The 16,653-nt window shown below is 46.8% G+C and overlaps 1 protein-coding gene across 5 annotated transcripts in view; it reads right to left on the bottom strand.

Moving 5' to 3' along the window:
• Positions 1–16,653, bottom strand: part of ccdc141 (coiled-coil domain containing 141) — a 29,563-nt gene that overhangs the window by 5,873 nt on the left and 7,037 nt on the right. For 4 of the 5 annotated variants that reach the window (XM_079277077.1, XM_079277078.1, XM_079277076.1 and 1 more), the window contains 19 exons: positions 15,084–15,174; positions 13,987–14,111; positions 13,696–13,842; positions 12,350–12,915; positions 12,126–12,255; positions 11,577–11,696; positions 11,167–11,499; positions 10,106–10,549; positions 9,902–10,024; positions 9,246–9,452; positions 8,593–8,751; positions 8,076–8,213; positions 2,547–2,687; positions 1,847–2,035; positions 1,539–1,722; positions 1,296–1,408; positions 1,117–1,212; positions 818–966; positions 508–712 (listed from right to left, as the gene is read on the bottom strand). In XM_079277077.1, coding sequence (XP_079133203.1) covers positions 508–712; positions 818–966; positions 1,117–1,212; positions 1,296–1,408; positions 1,539–1,722; positions 1,847–2,035; positions 2,547–2,687; positions 8,076–8,213; positions 8,593–8,751; positions 9,246–9,452; positions 9,902–10,024; positions 10,106–10,549; positions 11,167–11,499; positions 11,577–11,696; positions 12,126–12,255; positions 12,350–12,915; positions 13,696–13,842; positions 13,987–14,111; positions 15,084–15,174 — 3,660 coding nt within the window. The remainder of the gene's footprint in view (positions 1–507; positions 713–817; positions 967–1,116; positions 1,213–1,295; positions 1,409–1,538; positions 1,723–1,846; positions 2,036–2,546; positions 2,688–8,075; positions 8,214–8,592; positions 8,752–9,245; positions 9,453–9,901; positions 10,025–10,105; positions 10,550–11,166; positions 11,500–11,576; positions 11,697–12,125; positions 12,256–12,349; positions 12,916–13,695; positions 13,843–13,986; positions 14,112–15,083; positions 15,175–16,653) is intronic. The other variant, XM_079277079.1, reaches the window with a different exon arrangement.

Consider the following 16,653-nt stretch of genomic DNA (forward strand, 5'->3'; position numbering starts at 1 on the left):
CATTGCAGCTAAGCTAACGAAAAGTAGAGCAGTAAAACAAACAAACGACAAAATGCTGAAATACTTCGACGACCAAAACATTTCAACAGTAGACTCTTTGCTTCTGTGGAACCCTTTTAATCCAAAGATCAGTGTGGCTTCGAGATGAAACCCTTGTGATATTATAGGGTTCTCAGTAGAACCCCCTGGGTGGGTTCTAGATGTCCACCTTGGAATAGTAAAGGGTTCTCTGTAGAATACTGTGTGGTATCTGAAAGAACCTCCAGAGGAGTCTGGGTGGAATGATTACACCATAAAAGAGTTCTCTGTAGAACCGGGTGGAACCTTTCACCCAATTATGTTGGGTTCTGGGAACCAACAAATGTTCTTCTTTGAGTAGAAGCCAAAGAACCCCATGTTGTTCTAGTTAGTACATTTATTTTTCATGTAAACATAAAACAAAAGAGGATCTGAACTGGACCCCTGAGGGACGCCACATGTTTAATGAACTCTGTGATGTGTCACCACCTGCTTCTCCTGCTTCTGGAACTCCCTCTGGATGTCGGAGAACGTCGGGCCAATCACAGAGGGAGGGGGCGTGGCCTGCAGGTCAGTAGCAGCGGGCTGTGATTGGCCGTGGACGACATGGACCCGTCGGTTGGGCTCCACTGGGGAGCAGGAGAGGCTGAAGGAGGAGTGGGTGGAGCGGTAGGAGGAGGTGTGAGACTGCTGTCTGAAGGAGAGACGACACGTTAAACAGATAACAGACAAGAAGCTGATCAAAGAGATCATGGTTCCCAGAGGATGAACCATGATGTTGGTGATCGTTCAGTGATACCTGCTGTCCGTCTGTCTGTCTGCCTCCTGACTGCGGCTCTTCTGTAACGGAGGCTTCCTATTGGCCGCGCTCTGCCTCTTAACGGGAATCTCCTTCCCATCATGCTCGGCGGTCAGTTCGGGGGTGTGGCCTGTCTCCTTTAGCTCGTACTGGAGGATTGAGATCAGCTGATTATGATTTAACATCATATATACATTATGTATTTATAGCAGTCTGATGACATCACTGAAAGAGTTCAGTTCTTCTAGTTTTGATGTTTTAAAACCATCAAACGTTGAATAAATGTTCATTATGTTTACCATGTCAGCCTCCAGTGAGCAGCGGTTATCTGTCTGCTCCTTCTTCTTCACCTGTCTGTTTTCCTTCATCTTCTCCTCTTCTTCCAGATTCTCAGGCTTTGATATCAGTGTGTAAACAGTCAATCAGCTGATCGTGTCGTTATTGAGTAAGTCTGTTCATCATCAGAGTGAGACTTCACCTTCAGTTTGCTCTCCAGCTCCATCAGTCCATGGCTCAGCTCTCTGATGGCCTCGACCATCTCGGCGTGTTTACTGACCGTCTTCTCCGTGTAGCGACGCCCCTCCTCCACGCCTGAAACACAGACACAACCCTGAGCTAGAAGATGAGGCTCGACTTTGTCATTTCAAGATCTTATATTCTGTTGGTAGCGTCTGTCCAGGGACTCTGGATCATTTAGAGGAGTGTCCCTGTTGCTCCTCACCGTGCAGCCGGACAGCCAGCTCGGTGATCTGACTGATCCTCTCCTCCTGCTGAGGAACCGTCGGCCAGACGAACTTCTCAAACTGCCGGTGGAGAACGGAGACGGCTTCTGTGCTGCGACACTCGGAGGAGAACTTGCCCACGCGAGCGATGGTGGCGCTGGCCTCCTCACACCAGAACTGGTACTGTGAACACGGAGCGCCGCGTCGTTATTACTCAGGACAAACATCACACGCACCTGGACTCGTACCAGACATCAGGTCTACGAGTCCAGTGTGATCGTAACCGACACACAGCAGGAGGAAGCACCTGATCCACGGCTCGCTGCAGTCTGCAGCTCATCTCCAGAGTCTTCTGGTGCTCCTTAACGCTTCGCTCAAACTCTCCCGTCTGTCTCTGCAGCTCGTTGACGGCGTCCTCCGCCTGCTTGGCCACGCCCCCGTCCTTGACCTCTGACCCCAGCCGGGCCGTCACACCCTGCAGACGTTTCCTGAGCACCTGCAGGATCAGAAGCTCTTCATGTTACATTTAGATCTCTGAAATGCGGTGAACGTCAGGTTTCTCTGTAACCTTGTTACAGCAGTTTGTGGCTGAGGAGGAAAGGCAGCTTTGAGATTTTACTCGTTTCTTCTTCTACTGTGGACAAAGCATTCATGTCCTGCTGCCACGGACCTCCTCAGACCTCCAGCTCACCTGAGACCAGAAGAGCTCACATGCATCCAGAGCTACAATCACTCATTCATCATTAAATCCAGTTTCACTTCAGAGAAAATGTTCTTTTCTACTTTTTTGTGATTTTAAATCCAGTTTTAATTAATCTGTTGAAATTCTTTAAATTACAACAGAATGTTAAGTTGATTTCTATTTGTTAAAGATTATCATTACTATGGGACAGATGAGAGTAGAGGAGGTCGAACATCAGACACTGAAGCGCTGCTTTACCTCAGACCCTCAGACCTCATGCTTCTGACTGAAAGCGGATGAGGACCAGATGAGGACCAGGACTCACCTGCAGCTTCTCCTCGTACTGGTCCACCTGCTGCATCTGGTTCCTGGAGGCCTTCGTGTTCCTCGTCCTGTCGTTTCTCTTCAGGTAGTTGAACCTCAGGTTGCTGAACTTCTTCTTCAGCTCCTTGAAGGAGTCACGGAGCTGCAAAAACACCGTTTGATTCCATCATATACACGGATTATTCATGTGTGCATATTTGAATCAGTTGGCCTTAAATATTGCACAATCAAGTGTTAATATACACCTGACACTTTAATAATATGCTTGTTTGAATAAACTCTTATCCGTTTGTCTATTTACCGTATTTCTATATTTGATTGTAGATTTCTGTAGGTTTCTATCTTTAGATGTCTGTAATGTTATGCAGCACCAGCTCAAGGTCCTTGTATGTGCAAACAGATGGCTGTGATTCTGAAAGCTTTAATATTTAGAAACCTCTTCCTGACTCACTGGACCTGATTTATCATCGTTTCTTTATTTATTGACATCTTCACTTCCTCTATTCTCGATTAATATACTGAACACAGGAAGCAGCGGTGTGATGCTATCGGATGGATTGAGATGAAACTCTGTTTCCCAGAGGATGAACCTTTCTGTCATCTCTAGACATGTTGGGGTTTTGAACAAAACGTCATCAGCCTTTGGTATGATGGTGATGAAATATGGTTTTATAATATATTGATAATCCTGTGACTGTTCATCTAGCAGCTTAATCAGGTTTATCATCTATTGGTTCCTGCTCAAAATAAAACCAACAGTCTTTGACCTCATGGTGGCGCTGGTTGAGAGGTTTTCATGCTGCATCATCTGGAAACTACAGCTGTTGAGATGTTTCACTGAAAGCCAGAAACCATCAACCTGCTGGTGATGCTGGAGCCACAGAATCACTAAAACTCAGGATAGGATTCATCCTCTGGGGAACATGAAGAGTTGTTTCACATCGTCCATCCTCTGATGTCTGCTCGCAGCTGTAAAGTAGACGGAGCTCTGACGAGATTATTTTTAGAGCCGGAGAGTTTAAAGCCAGAGGGACATTTCTGCCTCGGTGTCGGATGTCTGATCTTTCAGCTGAGGACAGTTGAGAGACAGATGTCAGGGGGAACCCTGGATTGAGCAAAAGGAAGGAGCACTAAAATAACAAAAGGTTATTACCGAGAACCACCAGGAGGTAATGCAGTGAGTTCACCATGAACACAAGCAGGAAGGACCACGGAGATCCCATTCAGGACCCCGAAAGATGATTACAAATGACTGTGACTTACACCAGAGTACCATGAAGTACACTGTACTACCCCTAAGCACCAAAAGACCCCACAAGAGATTCAGGTCCAAGAACTACCACCAAGCAACATAAAGACCACGATGACCAAAAACTACCATTGACTTCCACAGACTACCACGAAGTACCTGCAAAAGTATCCCAGAATACCATAAAGTAAAATTGATTTAGAACTACTGGACTCCTGAGGACCATGAAGTGCCCCAAAAGAGATTACTGCAGAGTATCATGAACTATCCACAGTACCATGAAGTACCCCAGAAGGCAAAAATAACAAAAGCTACACATATTACCAACAAGTACCACAATGTACCAGGAAGTACCACAAATAATAACTAAGAAGTATCAGGAAATATCAAGAGACAACCACGAAGTTGCAGGAAGTAACACCAAGAGATAACCACGAAGTAGCCAAATCAAGGAGACCACAAAGCACCCAATGGTACCACAGTACACCGTAGTACTTCAAATCACTAAAACATGAAGTACCATGAAATACCTCTAACAATACCCACAGACCTAATTCAGATACCTTTCAGAGTTCAGCTGGTGGACTCTGTGATGAATTGGTCTACCTCTTGGGACCCTTAATGAGAACCAAAGATCCTCTGAATGTCTGTGGTGAAAATAAACATCCCACCAGAGAACAGAAATAGAACCATGTTTAAAAAAGAAGACTTGTAGATCCTCTTAAGGTGACTCAGCACTCAACCCTTCCTCCCTCTGATCCAGTGTTCATGGTTCACAGTTGACTCAGTGGTGGCGTCTCGTTACAGAGCCTCCTACGTCTCCTTTCAGGCTTCATGTCCACTAACGGGGCGTGGTCCATGTCCTTCAGAGGACTGAGTGCTGAACCTGCGCTGATCCACATGAACTGGATCTTGGGATACTGAACCAATGGCACAGAAGTTGTGTCCTCCACATCCGGGGAAAGGAAAGACGACACTTCTCAAATAATTTGGGACGGGACGGCCTTGTTGATCCGTTTAGATGAAGTCCAGGTCCCTGAAGTCTCGACACAGACCTGGTTCAGTCACAGGAGTCGTTTCACCACAAACCCTCGAAGCTCTCTGTGCCTGAAGCACCGGTCCAAATTCAAATGAGGACATTTACTTTGACAGTTGAATCATTATTACAGCAGAAGTGAATCTTTGCTTTGAAAAGATGAACAAATGCAGAGAGGCCATGATGCAACAATAAACATATTAAACCATATTAAACAAAGCTCAAACTTCTTCTTCTTCATCTCTTACTGGAAGAAGAATGTTTGATCGCCACCAACAGAAACATGTACTTCTACTTCATGGTACTATTGGATAGTTTCCACCAAGAGATAGCCATGAAGTAGCCAAATCAGGGAGTCCACAAAGCACCCAAGTTCATCAACACTCCACAGCGCCACACAGTGGTCAAACAACAGAATACCGTTAACAGGGTTCCTGTAATCTTTAAGAGAACCTCAAACACAATAACACACGGTTGTATATTTCCAGCTAAAGCAGCTTCACAACAGAAGACATTCCTCAAATGACAGAACAGACTCCCTGAACGTCAGATACTTCGTCCTAAAGTGTATCCATAATGTCAAAATAAAGGTTATAGCTCTGACAAAGCGCCTCTTTAACATTAACATGAACATTAATATTAATAACAATCAATCATAACATCAGAGAGTATTGATCCAAACTCTGAGACCTTTGTTTGCGCGTCAAAGAGTCTCTGATATCAGCCTCAGCCGCTCCTGGAGGGTTCAGTGTGCTGGTGACATGCAGCACCAGGTGCATGATGGAAAATACCCGTTGGCTGACTCGGCCTGTATTTCTGCTCTAACCCCCCCCCCCTCCATCCCACCCCCCCAACCCTCTCATGCCTCCAACAGCTGCTGCTCAGTGACACAGCAGATGGACACAGTTTGATGTTCTGGCGTCATTATTCACCTCCATCTCTTTACTGGAGCCACAAAAGCCAACCGCTAATAACAACAGCAGAGCTCACAGTGTTTAGCTGAGGGGAACCACACACTAACACCAGGACACAACCTCCGGTCCTTTAAGGTGAAGTCAACGCTTCATGTGTTAGAGCTGCATTCTCTCTAGTGTCCACCAGGGGGCGACTCCTCTGGTTGTATAGAAGTCTATAGAAAATGACTCTACTTCTCTCTTGATTTATTCCCTCAGTAAACATTGTAAACATGAGTTCATGTCTCAATCTCTAGTTTCAAGTCTTCTTCAATACAGCATGTTCATTTAGTATCTTAAACAGACCCAGTCCTACACATATTCACAGAGGTCTGACTCTGTTTAACTCAACATGTTCATTCATGTTCATTGCAGCAGCACCTAGTGGGCATTAGAGGAACTGCAGCTGGACGCACAGACTCCACTCAACTCTTCTTCTATTCATTGATGTATTTCATTCTGAGGAAAGTGGAGCACAGGTCAGCTTTCTGAGGCTCTTTATGGACTCTGATCTAAAAGTGTCGGCTGACTTCAGTTATATTTAGACTCTGATAAACCGAGAGGCCGCCGCAGACATTCGTCCTGACAGATAGACTCCAGCAGGAGAAATGATCCGCTTCAAACCAGCTGTGAAATGTAGCTCCAATATGTTCAACATACTACATATAAAAATGATAGTTTCATTAGTTTACAAGTCAGAGGATCTAAAGAAGACTGTGTAGCTGGTAAAGAAGGATGAAATAAAACGGTTTAACTGATTATAATAAATAAACTATTAAAGAAGAGAAGGCAGTTTTTCCAGGAAACATCCAATAAAATCATGTTTACTTTCATTTTTATTACAGACCTTCAAAATAAAACAAGATTTCATGAATCAATAATAAAACAATGATCAATCTAACTGATGTGAGTCTAACACAGCGGTTCCCAAACTTTTTAGGCCGCGCACCCCCTTCTACATCCCGACCGGGTTCGCGCACCCCTCCCCCCCCTTAATAAAAAAAAAAAAAAAAAAGAAGCAACAGAGCCTTTTAAGCCTTCATAGCCGCATAAGAATCGGACCAATGAGAGAACAGTTTGCTCGCGCGTGGCATTTGTTTACAAGATTTAGTCCGCTGTTAAATGTTGCAGTGTGAACACAAACCCAACAAAGGAGCAACTGCAACATTGTATCATATTAATCCCTGAATCAGAACAAAGCAAACGAACTGAAGGTGTGAAAACGCCCCGAAACACTGCAACAAAGTTTCAATAACTTTCAGTGACACAAGGCGTCACTTTTAAAGAGCAATACGGATGCGAGCACACACGCACAGGCTCAGAGGCAGATTATCACATTTAATTTACAATTAATGAGCGACTAATGTAGCCAGGATGTCTTCGGACAAAGCATCGATGCGGCGACACAGTGTTGTTGGACACCGGGATCATGTCCAACTTTTTTGCTTCTTTCTCCCCAATCATACATTCCACCATCTCTCTGGCAGCTGGCGAGCTCACGTCTTCAGTGATTGTGTGCGGTAGCCCCTTTCTCGCTGTTCTGTAACCAGATATGAAGCCCGTAGTGCGTCATTTATAGACCAACACATGAATGAGACTCCAGTTGTTTTTGGCTGTTTTGTAACTCCTCCAATTTGGATATAAACAATGTAAGGGGCTTTTGACTTGCACTGGCATGCTTGGTGTTCAGGTGGCGACGTAAATAAGAGCTTCAGACTGTTAGCCAGAACCTCACTGCACACCACGCACTGTGGCTTTGGGGAATATGCGTTGCCAATCCAAGTGAAGCCCAGACACACATACTTTTCATCATATTTCCTCTTTTTTTCCCAGTCTGCGCCGTCTCATCGTCCTCTGACTCTGGCTCGATTTCTTCTCTCCCCAACGCACCTCTCCGTTCCCCTCGCCTCCGATTCCTCTCTCTCTCTCTGTCCCTCTCCTCTTTTATGACTGATAGCTTCAGATGTCCCACCTGACAGTTTTTAAATTAAAATTACATTTTTTTTAATATTTAATATTATTACACTTTTCCTCTCGCGCACCCCCTAGAGGCAGCTCGCGCACCCCACTTTGGGAATCCCTGGTCTAACAGACAGCAGCTCCCTCTGCTGGTCGTGAGAACAGCAACAACCAATCAGAGCCGAGTGTCAGTGTCACCTGTCCAGGTACCGAACGTGGATTATATCTAGATATATAATATATATTATATATTGATATCCCGTCTCCCCGTCTCCCCGTCTCCCCGTCTCCCGTCTACCCGTCTCCCGTCTACCCGTCTCCCCGTCTCCTCACCTGGGTGATGTCATCGTTGAGGAGGAGGGTCAGCAGCTCGTCCTCCCGACGAGTCTCTTCATTCAGAGACGAGACACAAAGAGAGTCCAGAGAGACAAGACGAGTCTCCAGCTGCTCCACTCTGAAACGTGTCCAGCCCTACAGGTACAAAGTACTCAGATCCTGTACTGCTAGTACAAGTACAGCAATGTACGACAAGGAGTACAAGTACAAATCCTGCATTCAAAGTATTACTTTATGGACAAACACAGAAGTATTATTGGTAAAATATAGTTTATATAAGTATTATCATCTTCATATCGTGAAAGTATAATCCTTCATCAGCAGTAAAAGTACACAAGTTGTACTGGTGTCAAGTACTGGTCTCTGATCTGAGACATGAATCTGATGAGATTAAAGGAACTGAAGACGAATGTCGTGAAAAGTACTATTAGCTCTGAGATGTACACAGAGTAAATACTGAAGTACAGGAGCTCCTTGTGGTACTTCAGTACAGTACTGCAGTAAAAGTACTCACACTGATGGTGACAGCGGAGCAGATTTCTGTCCTCAGTGTTGAAGCCGTTTCCAACAGACTCTGGATCTGTTTCTCTCTGAGTCCACTCTGATCAGCCTCACTGGATCCACACGGAGCAGCCGGACCAGTTCCAGGGTCGGACTGGAGCAGCGCCTCCAGCTGGACTCGCAGACAACAACACGCACACGAGTAATGAATACTTTCACCGTGTCCAACAGTCAGACTCACGTATATGGAACAGCATGTGACGGTGTGGAGTCGGAGCGGGTTTTTATTGGGACGGGAAATGATTGTCGACACCGACCAGGAGAACTCCTGCGGTGATGGAATATGATGGTTCGTGAAAACAGTTTTTACAACTCACCTGTTTGAATTTGGTCCTGAAGGTAGATATGATTATTGGCGTGGCCTCTTTGAGTGACAGGTGGGTGTGGCCTCACATGGCTAGTTTGAAAACTGCTGCAGCCGGTGAGCTAACCGCGAACTCGTTAGCCAGCTGGGAACATGCCAGCACCAGTTTCTTTATATTTCTATGAGATTATATTTTTTGGTCTCAGGGTTGTTCATCAGTTTATGTCAGTGGAGTTAATGACGAACGATGCGGCTGTGAAACACAACATGTTTCTCTGACGCTCCTCAGCAGAACAGCTGACCTGTTTGGCTGTGAGGTGGAAGCTGCTGCTCAGCTCCAGGATGGACTCGCTCTGATGGATCTTGTTCTTCACATTCTCCTGGAGCTTCAGCAGCTTGGACAGATCCTCCTCCTTCACTCCCTTCGAGTCCTCCACCTCCAGCCGGTCCTGGACGCCGCTCAGAGTCTCCCAGCTCTTCCCCATGAACTCCACCTCGGCGTCGAGGCTCTGGAGAAGGAAAGAGAGCGTGTCTGATGCTGAAACAGAAACGTTCTTGTAGTCCCTACAAGTAGTCCACGGACTTCAGAAGACCTAGTGGTCTCGTAGATTCCTACATGTGCTAAAGTCTTAGGAGTCCCCACAGTCCTAAAGACCCAGTAGTCCTTAATGTCACAATCCCAAGGGTCACAAATTCTAGCTGTAACCACAGTCCAGCTGTCCCAGGAGGCCCGATGGTCCTGGTTCTGGACCATTGGAACACCAGGGACTCCTGTGATTACACTTCCAGTAGTCCCTGCAGTCCAAAAGACTCAACGGACCCAACATTCCCTACAGTCCAGCCGGTTCCAAGGACCCAACAGTCCCTACAGATACAAAGTCGCAATGGTCCAAAAGTCCGAGCAACAGTCCTCATGATGAAAAAGTCCCAATAATGTCCCAGCTGTTCAAAGACTTACGGTAAAATGTGGTCTGGCCTGGCTGTAGTGCTCCAGCAGCCTGGAGGTCTCCAGGTCTGAACCCAGATCTATCAGAGTGCAGGAGTCCAGCATCTCAGAGACACAGTTCAAGTCCTGCAGGGTCTGAAAACACAAAGCATTCTGGTACCTGGGTACCATGGCTCTGCAGTATCAGATTCAGCACCACCACAGAGTAGTTCCTACCTTGTCCAGTCTCTCCTGGTATTTCCTGCAGTACTGGTGCTGCTGGATCTGGATTTGTTGGTGACTCCGCAGCTCGTTCACTTCCTGCTCGGTTCTGCCGAGTCGCTCCACCGTCTGCTGCACCGCCGACACCAGCGGCTGCAGGTTCAACGCTCCGGACACCTGACACAACACATGAAAGAACGTGGAACTGAACTCTTTATGGTTCACAGAACCTTCTCGTACAGATGTACGACTTCTCATCTGAACCCTCGATGGCTGACTGGTTACCGCTGCGACAGTCTGGACGCAGTCGGCTCCCAGTTCCTGACAGGTGAGGATCTTCTGTAGCGTTTCCTGCCAGCAGGCGTCCAGCTGCTGCTGCTTCTTTCTGGAACTACCAGCTTCCTCTTCCTCCGGTCTCTTCCTGTAGATCTCCATGAGTTCTTCCATCTCCTCCTCCACCTGAAGAACAGCAGCACCATCAGCTAACAGCACAGTTCATCACTCCTCTGCCGGACTGGGTCAGAGGTCCAAGGAAGACAATGTCCAATACTTTGGTCGGGTCTCCAGACTGTCAAAGGGAGACAGACAGTTATTCACAACCACGGCCAATTTAGAGTCTTCAATGAACCCGAGCTGAGGTCTTTGGACTGTGGGAGGAAACCCACGCTGACACAGTTCAGCTGTGAGGTGCTAGCAACCACATACATTACATTACAGTCATGTAGCAGACGCTTTTATCCAAAGCCACGTACAATTCAGATCCTATCACACGTAGGAACAGCTACGGGAGCACTTTTGGGGTCAAGTGTCTTGCTCAAGGACACATCGACATGCGACTAGCGGAGCCGGGGATCGAACCGCCGAACCTCTGATTGAAGGACGGCCCTGCTCTCCACTGAGTCGCAGGTCGCCCCGTGCAACGCCGCACAAATACACTAATAACCATCGGTTCAGCTTAAAGGACTCAGGGATTTTAGTGTGCAGGGAAGCGAAGAAAAGAGCTGCATATGATCCGGGTCTTGCCGGTGAGAAAGACCTGGATCCAGTGGACTGAGGACACCAGACGAGACTCTGACCTGCTGGGCGGTCCGGAGGAAAGAGACGAAGGGTTGCAGCAGCTGCAGGTTTGAGTCGATCCTCCTGTTCCGACTCTGCAGCTCCTTCAAGACCAGATCAACTCGAACGGAGAATTCAGGACTCGGTGGACCGGTCAGGTCGGCAGCTGGAGGATCGAGCCGAGTTCTGGTCCGTGAACCGGCTCCGCCTCTCTTCAGCTGCTCCGTCAGGGCCTTCAGAGGGGACAGCTGTCTGCTGGGCTCACTGGGAGGCTGGGACCTGGTCTCGCTGGTGTGCAGAGCTCTGATCTGATCCAGGATCTGCTTCATGTTCTCTGCATCCTGACCTGCAGACTGGAGACAAACAAACACTGAACCCTTCACACAAATGTTATGTTATGAAGAAATAGAGTGTGTGTGTGTGTGTGTACCTCAGCTTGTGTACGTAGCTGCAGGTGTGTGTTCAGAGTGTGTTCAGCTTCAGAAAGGTGCCGTCCTGCTTCAGAGCTGATAGACAACAAACTGCTGCTCTGCTGCAGCCAGCTGCTGATCTATGACACACACACACACACACACGCACACACACACGCACACACGCACGCACGCGCACACACACGCACGCGCACACCAACACACGCACACACGCGCACGCACACACATACGTGCACGCACGCACGCGCACGCACCAACACACATGAAATGTTTTTCTTAAACTAAATATAATGGAATAAATCGATAAATATAAACTCTATATTAGAACGTTCTGTGTAAATCTGTCAGGTTGAAAGAGACAGAAAAGGTTCAATATTTGTTTCTGAGTGTAAACATTCAGTCGACATCGTTTACATAAGATGTGAAATGTTCATTTATTAAACATATTAGAGGTTATTGAATTGAATTCTCTGCAGGCCTTTGAACGACCATCAGCGGCCGTAGTTTGGTCCGCGGGCCGTAGTTTGACAGTAAGAGGGAGGAGTCACCTTGTCCACCAGGTGTTCACATGACGACAGCAGCTGGAGCCTCCTATTGGTCGGGAGTGTTTGGTGGGCGTGGCCTTCTCCACCAGGATTCTCCTTTCCCAGCATGCTCTGCTGCCCTGCTGCCTGCACACTACACCACAGAAGAAGAAGAAGAAGAAGACAGTCATGACGATGAACACTGATGTTTCCTGTCTTCATCATGAGCTGGATCACAGAGATCTGACCTGGATCCAGACCGCTGGTCTCTGGTCTCCTCTGATCCGGATTCAGGCTGCACATCTAACCCGAATCTAGGGTACATGTCGGATCCTGGTCCTGGCGTCTGGTCTAATCTGGATCCAGGCTGCAGGTCTCTGGTCTCCTCTGATCTAGAATCTGAATTCAGGCCTGATCTAGATGCAGGGTCCAGTTCTAATCTGGATCCCATCTGCACGTCTGGTTTTAATCCTGACTGGAGCTCTCTGGTCTCCTCTGATCTGGATCCAGGCTTCAGGTCTCTGGTCTCCTCTGATACAGAATCTGACTTGAGGTCTGGTCTAGAATCAACCATCAGGTTTAATTTACATCCAGACTGCAGGTTTTTGGTCTTTGATTTTGATCCAGGAGCCACGTCTCTGGGTCGTTCTGTTCTGGATCCAGGCCTCTCATCTGATCCGGATCCCTGTGTCTGGTCCGATCTGGATCCAGGTTGAAGGTCTCTGGTTTGTTGTGTTCTGGATTCTGACTCCAGGTCTGCATTCTCTGCTGATGCAGATCTAGATTGCAGGTCCTGGTCCAGGATGTTCCAGTCCTGTAGTGAGGACAAAGTATTTCATTGAGTACTGCAGTAAAACTGGTATAAATACTACTTCCTGAAGTAAAAGTACTAAAACTCAACATGAATATCTATTTTATATTCATAAACATCTTCAAACTACTGGATTCATTCAAGTTCATCACCAACCCTACATTTTACACATTACATGATAACGTTATGAATACTCATTTTCACTGAGCAGAGCCTGAAGGCATCACCATGTAACTGAGCAGAGCCTGAAGGCATCACCATGTAACTGAGCAGAGCCTGAAGGCATCACAATGTAACTGAGCAGAGCCTGAAGGCATCACCATGTAACTGAGCAGAGCCTGAAGGCATCACAATGTAACTGAGCAGAGCCTGAAGGCATCACCATGTAACTGAGCAGAGCCTGAAGGCATCACAATGTAACTGAGCAGAGCCTGAAGGCATCACAATGTAACTGAGCAGAGCCTGAAGGCATCACAATGTAACTGAGCAGAGCCTGAAGGCATCACCATGTAACTGAGCAGAGCCTGAAGGCATCACAATGTAACTGAGCAGAGCCTGAAGGCATCACCATGTAACTGAGCAGAGCCTGAAGGCATCACCATGTAACTGAGCAGAGCCTGAAGGCATCACCATGTAACTGAGCAGAGCCTGAAGGCATCACCATGTAACTGAGCAGAGCCTGAAGGAATCACCATGTAACTGAGCAGAGCCTGAAGGCATCACCATGTAACTGAGCAGAGCCTGAAGGCATCACATTGTCACCTAATGGACGTCTGTCTGTACCTCGTGTTCCTTCTCACGAACCATGATGCCATTCTCCGCCTGTTGGAGCTGCAGCCTAATGGCTTGGTCCGCCGTCCTCCTCCGGTCCTGCAACGCCTCCACCAGCTCCTCCAGCCTCAGAGCCGACCCCCCGCTGCACTGGGAACTCTGGGAAGATGCAGCATCGGCATCAATCCACACAATCCAGTCAATCAAACAGACAGGTACTGTAAATACCTGACTGTCAGTGAAGTAGCCTCGTCTAGATGCATGACGACTGTAGCTTTACTTCTATAAACATATGGCATTCACCTCCTGCTCCTCCTCCTGCAGTCCTCCTCCTCTCCTCTGGAGGTCCTCGGTCCTCTGCAGCTGTCTGAGTTTCTGCAGCAGAACGCTGCTGCTGGTTAAAACCTGCAGAGATTTTCCCAGAAGATCTGGAATCAAAACACAACGAAACAACGATGAAGATTATAACTAATAATAACTTATCACCACATTAGAACCTACTATCTAAAGTTCAAACCGGTTTATCTAAAGTTCAAACCGGTTTGTCTAAAGTTCAAACCGGTTTGTCTAACGTTTAAACAGGTTTATCTAAAGTTCAAACCGGTTTATCTAAAGTTCAAACCGGTTTATCTAAAGTTCAAACCGGTTTGTCTAAAGTTCAAACCGGTTTGTCTAACGTTTAAACAGGTTTATCTAAAGTTCAAACCGGTTTATCTAAAGTTCAAACCGGTTTGTCTAAAGTTCAAACCGGTTTGTCTAACATTTAAACAGGTTTGTCTAAAGTTCAAACCGGTTTATCTAAAGTTCAAACCGGTTTATCTAAAGTTCAAACCGGTTTGTCTAAAGTTCAAACCGGTTTGTCTAACGTTTAAACAGGTTTATCTAAAGTTCAAACCGGTTTGTCTAACGTTTAAACAGGTTTATCTAAAGTTCAAACCGGTTTGTCTAACGTTTAAACAGGTTTATCTAAAGTTCAAACCGGTTTGTCTAACGTTTAAACAGGTTTATCTAAAGTTCAAACTGGTTTGTCTAACGTTTAAACAGGTTTATCTAAAGTTCAAACCGGTTTATCTAAAGTTCAAACCGGTTTGTCTAACGTTCAAACCGGTTTGTCTAACGTTTAAACAGGTTTATCTACAGCTGATCTGCCTTTTTGTTTTCAACATGGCGACTCCTTTGCCAGCAGCTAACAGCTAACGATGCTAATGATGCTAACTACGATGAAAGTGCAGAAACCCCAACCTTAAAATCCAAGATGGCGCTCCGAGCAGCAACAGTAAACAAGCTGCAGTAATATCCCTTTTATGAGCACTTATTTCTGACTTGTGTTAAGTCAGTCGTACATATATATATATAGTATGAATACCACTGATACTACGAATAATACTATGACTGGTTACCTCTCCTCAGAACGTTGTATGAGAGCTGAACCTCCGTCAGTCTGTCTGGTCTGAACTGTAGATCCTCCACCCTGTCCAGACAGACAGAAAACTGGAGACAGACAGAGAGAGACAGAGAGAGAGAGACAGAGAGAGAGACAGAGAGAGCGACAGAGAGAGAGAGACAGAGAGAGAGAGACAGAGAGAGAGACAGAAAGAGACACAGGGAGACAGAGAGAGAGAGACAGACAGAGAGAGAGACAGAGAGAGCGAGACAGAGAGAGAGAGACAGAGAGAGAGAGAGACAGAGAGACAGAGAGACAGACAGATCGATAGATAGACAGATAAACAGACAGATAGAGAGAGAGATGTTAACAAACAGGTGTTGGTGGTTTCTCAGATGTGTTCAAAGTGTGGAAGTAAAACAGGAAGTGAAATATAAACATTGGTCAGGTGACGTCTCATATTTAATGATGGAGGACACAGGAGGACCCGTCTCTCTCCATCATTGTGTTGGGCTCTGACCATATGGCTTCAACATGTGCTGTGAACAAAGAGAGTCAGGCCTTCCCTTTTGCAAGCAAAGGTTTCATCCTGATTCTGGTTTGATGAGAGCAAACCTCCTCTGAAGGAATTTCACATTAGGGTGTGAATTCCCCCCCCCCCCCAAAAAAACTATGGTTCCTGAAGTCACCTGAATGCACCGCTGCAATCTCATTGGCCGAGAGCCAAGACATCCCAGGACCCCTGGCACACCAACGTTGCTCCTCTGTTTTACCAAAATCCTAGGTTTTAACAGTTTATATTCGCTGGCCGAATTCACCAAACTGTCTATTTTATCTTTGTTCGCATCCACGAAGCGAACCCGTTTAATCCTGCAGAAGTGAAGAAGCAGACTTCTTCAGAACGAGAGACAGAGAGCTTCCACTCTCCACCAAGCGCCTCGCCTGCTCCGGCCATAAGGACGCGAAAGTCTTTTCCAGACGACAGCGATTCGCTCCCATCGAGAGCACACCTCCCGCGGCCCGCAGCCCGAGCCCACCGAAGCTCAGGAGACTCCCCTCAATCACCACGACTGCATCGTACCGTAAGGCAAATGGAGTCTGGGCAGAGTTAGAGTTCATTTGTGTTTATTTTATCTTGTTTACGTGCTTAAAGTACTGTTCATCTTTATAACGAGGTGTATGCTTAATAATCGCCGACACTAACGATCCCCGAGATCGTTGGGGTTGTGTGTAAGTAGCGTGTATTCCGTGCTCCTGTGATCTGTGTTGAAACAGCCGCAGTGAGGTCAGAGCTGCTTCTCATCAGTTCAGGAGGTCAGAACCGGCTGAGACAAAGAGTCGCTGGTCTCTCCCCGGGCTGAGAGAGCAACCTTCAGGACTCCTGCGCGGCGCAGAGGATCGTAATCGCTTCTTTTATTTCATTTTGTTCCTTTCCCTTTTACCAACTCACACATATAGCTTTGAGCTAATGTAGCTACGTGCTGAACAGCTACTAGTGCATGTAGACACCGGGTCTCCTGTTGGCTCTCCGCCATTTTGGGTCTCACGCATGAGAGACGTCACACGTCACTGAGCTGCTCCCACAC

Source organism: Melanostigma gelatinosum (genome assembly GCF_949748355.1).
Source record: "Melanostigma gelatinosum genome assembly, chromosome: 10".
Taxonomy (NCBI): Eukaryota; Metazoa; Chordata; class Actinopteri; order Perciformes; family Zoarcidae; genus Melanostigma; species Melanostigma gelatinosum.